Genomic DNA, 7,783 nt, shown 5'->3' with positions numbered 1-7,783 from the left:
CCTTAAGTAAGGGACTCTGAGTATTAGTTAATATATCTTGAATATGCACTCTTGCTGTCCCAAGTACATGGAACAGGACCTTCAAACATTCCAAGATTTTGGAATGACCTCCTTGGGGAAGAGGTGTTGCTCCTGACCTTTCAAGATTGACTGAAGACACACCTGTTCCACTGTACTTTTAGGTCTGGATTAGGAACGCTCTTCTTTCTAGCAGTTTTATGCTGTCTGTAAAACAACTGGGGTGGTAATGGTGTTGTTTTGAATGTGTGTTGTTTTAGTGCTAGTAAAAAATAAGATGGCCATGTGAGACTGAAGTCAATCCACCCTAGACACATATGGTTCCTGCACTGCATCATATTCTGACTCCTCTGTTTTTTTGATAGGCTATTTCTGTATGGGGAAGCTGTATGAATTTTTTATAAGCTATTTCTGTAGGGGGAAACTGCACCCTTGGAGATAATATGCCCTTTTTATCATTGTTTTATTTTAGGTACATTAGTGCTTTATTCTGTTGCTGCTGGAATGCAAACAAAACAAAACCCAAACCCATCCAACAGTTTAATTGGATTTAATTTACTCACATTTGAAACTGTGATTTGTTTTCAGCCATCATGACCCATCAGTTTCCAGCCCTGTCTCCAGAGCAGAAGAAGGCTCTCTCTGATATTGCTCAGAGGATAGTAACTTCAGGCAAAGGAATCCTGGCTGCAGATGAATCTGTGGGTAAGTCTCATTGACTCATCCTCCGTGTTTTTTATTCTTTCCTAAATTTTTCCCCTTCCCCTTTGAGCTGATTAAGGGCCTGATCCTATCCAACCTTCCAGCACTGATGCAGCTTGCAAACAAAGTGTGTGCCACATCCTGTGGTGTGGGGGCAGTCACAGAGGCCTTCTCAAGGTAAGAAAGTTGGATAAGATTGGGCGCTAAGTAAGTTAAGCTAAATGAAACATACATTTCAATATTCTAAATTATTCAAGAAAGTGTTCTACTCAGTGGAGGGTTGATGTCTACATTCTGGATTGTCATATGCAGGCCAAAGAAGGAAAAGCTGAATTATGTATTTAGGGCTGATGACCATATGGTACAGCCCTTCTTGGGCTGTGCAGCTTCAGGCTCCTGGGATACTAGATTTGAATATTCACATTAAAAAAAAACACAACTTTTCTGACACATAGAAAACTAGCAAGTTGGAAGAAGGCTAACCTGATGAGTAAGCGAGCATTATACCTAAGTGAATGTTGCAAATCATACATTTTGCGGACTTAACCACATATACGTTAGGAAGAGCTCAGGTGAAGTTACTAGAAACTGGGTATAAGCTGACGTGTAACCAACCTGCCTTCTTTGTTCTTCATAGGCACTATGGGCAATAGGCTGCAACGGATCAAAGTGGAAAACACAGAAGAGAATCGCCGGGCTTTCCGAGAGATCTTGTTCTCTTCAGACCCCTCTATTAATCAGCAAATTGGGGGAGTTATCTTTTTCCATGAGACCCTCTATCAGAAAGACAGCACTGGAAAGCTTTTCCCAGAAGTCATCAAGGACAAGGGTATTGTGGTTGGAATCAAGGTGAGTACCTTTAAGGTCTTTTTCCAGAATCGCATGTGCAGAAAAGCTGAAGTTTTCAGTTAGGTTTGCATGAGTGTCCTAGTATGCCTCCTGGAATGGGTTAGGTTTTTGCATGCATTCCAGTAAGGTATTCACAAAAAACGCCTTTGGAAAGCATCAATTTCACTGCTCACAAATGCTCAAATACATTTGTAAAGCACCTTCTCCCAAGCTGTGTCCCCTTTCCCCATATTCAAGTATGGGGGGGGGGCCTGTATCCGTGGATCCCATAGCCATGATTTCACATAACCATGGATTAGATCTGTGGGTCCCCCCATCATGCCCCCTCCAGAGGCGAGGAGAACTGAGCTCCCCTTGCCTCTGGAGGGTCTTCTGAGGCCGTCAGTGGTCATGTGCAACCTCCTGTGGCCAAATGGCCTAAAAGGCAAAAAAAAAAACAACAAAAAAAAAACCCCACTAATTCTGGTTTTATGATAAAACCGGCCTTTTAAATGCCTTATAAGGCACTGGGAGACCCAGGAAGCCCCGGAGGTCTTTAGTGCCTTATAAGGCATGAAAAACTTCACTTATGGTTTTATCGTAAAACTGGAAGTAGTGGATTTTTTTTTGCCTTTTAGACCATTCTGAGGCCTGCAACAGCCGTGTGCGGCCTCTGCAGGTCTCCGAAAGCCTCCAGAGGTGAGGAGAGCCCAGCTTCCCTTGCCTCTGGAGAATGGGGAGCACCCCCAATTATCTGCAGTTTCAATTAAGTGCGGGGGGGGGGGTTCTGGAACTGAACCTCCAGGGATACTGGGGCATGCGTGTACTTTGGGGCTCAGGAATGTGGCAGTGGAGATCATGGTGGGGAGGAGTCAGCATTATAGTAGTTTCCATGATTTTGTTTGTGCAAGAGGAAGAACAGCTCTGGATTTCATTTTAGTTTCTTAACATAGTATTCTAGCATGAGGTCAGCAGGCCCCGGAGGAGTATTCTTGGAATCCCCAGTAGGACACTGATGCTACCTGCATTATTTCTGCTGGAAAGGAAGCCTTTGAAAGACCCTTTTCCCTGAAGAAATTATGCAAATAGCATCATTTGCCTGCTAGGACTAGTAGTCCTGATCCCTGGTTGGAAAAAGTCCCCTCTGATCATGGGGGATGCTAGCATGAGGTCTAAAGCAGCCCTTCCGTTATCAGAAGACATCTTCCACAAGTGGAAGGGCACCTTTGGATCCGACCCTATATCTCAGAAACCAGGAGTGTTGTGGCACAGGAATACTTGAATCTATCACCACTATGGATCTTGAGCAGGCCCTAGTGGCCATTCTGCTCAGTTGCTCAGTAAAATGTAGCTATTGTACAGCTGACTTGTGGCAGGATTCCAATCACAAAGATCAAGCATGCACTTCTGCAGTCAATGTTTATGCAATAAGCTGGAGCTGCAATCCTTCTGGCAGTGTTTTGTTAACACTTTAAAAAAAAATATTCACAGCTGGATAAAGGCACAGCCCCGCTGGCAGGAACCAATGGAGAAACCACCATCCAAGGTGAGTGCTTTCCTCCAAACCCTGACACCTGAGCGACTGCGGAGTTGTGGAATCTTCTTTTTCTGCCCCACGTGACACGAAAGGTGCAATCAGAGAATGGTGACAATCAGCATAGTTGTAAGGAAAATTCAGTCTTTTATGTGGGGGAATAGAGAACACGGGCAATAGGGAAATAAGTACTTGTATCAGAAGAGTGGAGGACTGGGGCTGGGGGGCAGAGTGAGTCTAGCCCAGAAGCTCAGGTTGTTGAGGAAATCCAAACAAGTAGAAACATGATCAGGGAAAACCTAATGCATCCAAGGCTGCAATCCTAACCAACTTTCTAGCACTGACATAAGGGCAATGCAACTCCAAGGCAAGGGAACAAACACTGCCTTACCTTGAGGAGGCCTCTGTGACTGCCCCCCAACTGCAGGATACAGCACATGCCCCAGTGGCACAGCTATGCCAGTGTTAGAAAGTTGGTTAGGATTGTGCCCCAAGGAGATGACACATCCACCAGTAGAATGCCTAGCACTCAATATCCCCAGATGCAGGGCAGGCAAAGTATTGTGAGGCAATTGTGTTAAGTGGCGACATGTCTAATGGTGCAATTGTACATGTGCCTGATTGGATATCAGTCTCATTGTGTTCATTGGAACTTTCTGCATTGAAAGTGTCATAGATTTGCAGATCAAAGCTTGCGCAGAATCATTTCCAAATCCAGCCCTTTAGCCCAGCACTGCAAAATACTAAAAGGCTCCTTTTCCATGGTTTGCCTGAAGGTCTGGATGGCCTTTCCGAACGTTGTGCTCAGTACAAAAAAGACGGAGCTGACTTTGGCAAGTGGCGTGCCGTTCTGAAAATATCCGATACAACTCCCTCTACTCTTGCCATCCAGGAGAATGCTAACACATTGGCACGATATGCCAGTATCTGCCAACAGGTATAAGGTCTCCACATTTATCAGTGTGTTTCTGAGAGCTTGATTTATGGGCTTGGTGGTGGGATCTATTGGACCTATTGGCCATGATCCAAACTGCTTGTAAGCTCATGAATCATAAAGAAAGGCTACCCAGGCTAGGTGGACTTCCATTATATTCTTTAACTTTTCTTACTATTCTTCAGAATGGACTAGTCCCTATTGTGGAACCTGAGATCCTACCTGATGGAGACCATGACCTTCAGCGGTGCCAATTTGTGACAGAAAAAGTAAGGCGCTTACCACATTCCTGAACCATAATGATGTTAATGATAAACTCTTAAACATTTCTAAACCTTAAGACTCTTTTGACAAAGATATAGTCTAAATTGTCCTCAAGCACAGAAAGATTCTGCTAAAGCTGGTAGTTTAATTTCCTAAAATATTTTTCCCTGCCTCTCGAGAGACTCATGGCGGTTTTCAGCTTTTTGCCATGTAGAGTTGAGGACTTACTTATTGCAGTTGCAGTTGATGAGGATCTGTTTTTGATTGCTGTGTGTTGGGCTTTGTTTTCCAGCTTCTACTTTTGTTGTTTTTATTATGATTTATTGTATGTTTTTAAAATGTGGTAAGACACCCTGATGGTCCCCGTGGGGTTGGAAGGGTGGCATACAAGTATTTTAATAAAAAGCAACAGAGACTTTCAGTATAATCCAGCCCATCCTCTTTGATCATCTGAGGGCTTCTCAATATGCTGCCACTGACAGAGATTAGGGAGATGGTGATGGTGGAGATGGTGACAGAGATTAGGGAGATGGTGGAGATGGAGGGCCTTCTTGGCAGTGGCACCTGTTCTATGGAATTCCCTCCCCTTTGGGTTAAGAACTGCTCCCTCTCTAGAAGCCTTCAGCTAAAAGGGCTTCCAGCAAGGTCTAAAAACATTCATCTTTTTAAAAGCCTTCTGACCTGAAAGGTGTTTTCGTGCTATGTCTGCTGGTTTTACTGGTGACTTTTTAAATGATTGATTGATGCTGTCCTGGTGATTGATTGTTGCTGGCTGGTTTTAACATTGTATAATATTGTATATTTATTTTGGCTGAGTGCCTTCCCACAACTTCTTATTGTGTCCCAGGTGCTGGCTGCTGTTTACAAGGCCTTGAACGATCACCATGTCTATCTGGAGGGAACACTGCTAAAGCCCAACATGGTGACTGCTGGGCATTCTTGTCCCAAGAAGTACACCCCTGAAGAAGTGGCCATGGCAACTGTCACCGCTCTCCATCGCACTGTCCCTGCTGCAGTTCCTGGTAATTACCTGGTCTTTGTTGTTATCCAATCCCTGAGGCTTTCCTGGCATTTACACTTCTCCATTCAAACATCTGTGGCTCACTTGAATCTAGTTCAGGCAGTTTTATTTGAGGATGTTTTTTGGGGCCCTGAACAACCCTATAGTTCAACTTTATTTCCTAATGCATATTCATTACACTTGTTCTGTAATAAATGCTGTGTCATTCTAGTCAGCCAGATGTATGAAATGTCTCCATTGAAAAGTATTATGCTTTGTGTGATGTGAAAGTTCTATCTGTGGTGAATGACTGGTGATAATTCTATTCCACATATGCAAGAAATCACGTGATATACCAGTCAATACATGCATACCAGTCAATATGTGCATGCAAACTGGCCATGATAGACTTCAGTTTGCCTGTGCTGTAGCATATAGAGCTGAATGGTCAATCCAGCTCTACCTTCCCTCACTGTCTCTCTTTATTTTGGCACCTTGGTCTTTTAAGTGTCTGTTTTCTGTGTACTGCTTCTTCCTGCAGGAATATGCTTCCTTTCTGGGGGCCAAAGTGAAGAGGAGGCATCTGTCAACCTCAATGCCATCAATCTGTGCCCTCTGCCTAAACCTTGGAAGCTGACTTTCTCCTATGGGAGGGCTCTGCAAGCATCAGCACTAGCTGCCTGGTCTGGCAAACCTGAGAACAAGAAGGCTGCCCAGGAGGCCTTCTGCAAACGGGCAAAGGTAATTCAGCATCTATCAAAGATGCTAAATCCACATGCTGAGAGTAACTGAAGGGGGAAAGATCAGCACACAATTGAATTTTAGTCATCCTTTTTTCCTGGTCTCAGGGCCTCTTAAACATAAAATGTGTTACATTTAAAAATGTAAAGTTGGAATGGGACACACTCCCGATCCTCTGCCATAAGTCCTCTTATGGCGTTGTAAATTTCTTGCCATCATCATGCATGTTGGGATGGACCCAACACTGCAAACAGCTAGAGGCTCTAGACGCCCACCAGAGATGGACCCAGCACTCATCACAGCAGGTAAAGTGCTGGCAGAGGCAGGTTATGGGCAGTTTAGAGAAGGATCAGTGTGTGGAGTGGGGAAAGCAGGGGTCAGAAGGGGATAGATCTTGGCAGCGGTAGCAACGTATGCCGGATCCTTCCCCTTTCCTGGCCCAAGACTTCTCAGATTTAAGCCAGCAAAATAGCTGGAATAGGTCCACCAATTGACAGCCAGGTGGCTACAGAGAGGTAAGAAAAAATACTTGTACTTCTCTCAGGTCTGGTCACCATGACATGAATACTGTATGTGCTTTGTTAGTGCGGCTGCATAGCATAAAATGAAGGATAGACTTGAGTGGGGGTTAGAATTGGGCTGTTAAGCCATTTCTGCCCAATATTCCGTATACATAACAGGGATCAAATGTGTACACCGGTGGAGTGGGCAGAAATGGCTTTTAACCTCAGTAAATGTGAATACACCTGTCCCATAGTACAACACTGTACTGCCAACAATGCTATACTGTACTGCCAACAGAGGGCCCAATTCTATCCAATTTCCCAGTGCCGGTGCAGCTGTGCCAATGGGGCATGCACTGCATCTTGCGGTGGGGCAGCAGTCACAGAGGCCACCTTAAGGTATGGGAACATTTGTTCCTTTTCCTTGGGGCTGCATTGCGACTGCACCGGTGCTGGAAAATTGGATAGGATTGGGCCCAGAGTTGGCAGTGAGGGACAATGCACAAGTTAAGTACTTCAAGCACTGTTTGAGGGTATGCACACTGTATTGGTTTTTTGCTTTTTCTCAATTCTGTATTCCCTCAAAACTGACAAGCTCTCTTTCTCTCTCTTATCAGATCAATGGTCTAGCTTGCAAAGGCCAATACATCACCTCTGGAAAGAGCAGTGGAGCAGCTACCCAGTCACTTTTTACTGCCAGCTACACGTACTAATTCACAGAACATCCAGCTTGTCCCTTTGCAACCGGCAGGAAAAATCCCAAAAGGAAAATGATCACTCAGTACACCCTTGCAGGAAGCTGCAAATAAATAAGACTGGAATATAAGCATCATTACATGTTTCTAATCCTTCAGTACACAGATTTAAAAAAAACTCACCACATCCACACATTCCAAAAATACTGGTCAGGCTTTATGAATTTCTCGCAGACTTCAATTCTGTCTTTGGACGGGTGTTTCAGATGGTTTCCATAGCAAATTTTTTGAAACCTTCAGTCTTCAATTGTTGCTGTCAGAAAAAAAGTAAAATTGCCAGCCACAAGGAAGAAATGAAATGTCTTCACTATACCATTAAAAAAAAAAAAGTCCCTAAGATGTGAATAAACTTCCATAGTGGAAAGATTAAGTGCTTCTGCCATTTCAGTCATGTGTGAAATTTCCATTTATTTGTGTCCATTTATTTGTGTATATGCAAGCCAGATGCATATCTTTGATCCTCAACTGCTCCTTAGAAGGATATTCTTTTGTCGGTTTCCAGTC

The 7,783-nt window shown here is 44.0% G+C and overlaps 1 protein-coding gene across 1 annotated transcript; it reads left to right on the top strand.

The window, feature by feature from the left end:
* The first annotated feature begins 611 nt into the window (after nt 1–611).
* Nucleotides 612–7,237, top strand: ALDOB (aldolase, fructose-bisphosphate B). Its single transcript, XM_066614044.1, has 8 exons — nt 612–723; nt 1,358–1,569; nt 3,040–3,094; nt 3,859–4,019; nt 4,202–4,285; nt 5,128–5,302; nt 5,822–6,021; nt 7,142–7,237. Exons 1-8 carry the CDS (start codon nt 612–614, stop codon nt 7,235–7,237), a joined length of 1,095 nt encoding a protein of 364 aa, XP_066470141.1.
* Nucleotides 7,238–7,783: the final 546 nt, after the last annotated feature.

The sequence above is a fragment of the Tiliqua scincoides genome, chromosome 2 (genome assembly GCF_035046505.1).
Source record: "Tiliqua scincoides isolate rTilSci1 chromosome 2, rTilSci1.hap2, whole genome shotgun sequence".
Classification (NCBI taxonomy): domain Eukaryota; kingdom Metazoa; phylum Chordata; class Lepidosauria; order Squamata; family Scincidae; genus Tiliqua; species Tiliqua scincoides.
The sequence above is the reverse complement of the archived record's forward strand: the minus strand, read 5'-3'. Positions and strand labels throughout refer to the sequence as shown.

Excerpts from the sequence above, each read along its gene's own strand:
- ALDOB (XM_066614044.1), top strand. The coding sequence starts at position 612 with ATGACCCATCAGTTTCCAGCCCTGTCTCCAGAGCAGAAGAAGGCTCTC. Across the intron at positions 3,095-3,858 it reads TGGAGAAACCACCATCCAAG|GTCTGGATGGCCTTTCCGAA; the intron begins GTGAGTGCTTTC and ends GTTTGCCTGAAG. Across the intron at positions 6,022-7,141 it reads CCTTCTGCAAACGGGCAAAG|ATCAATGGTCTAGCTTGCAA; the intron begins GTAATTCAGCAT and ends CTCTCTTATCAG.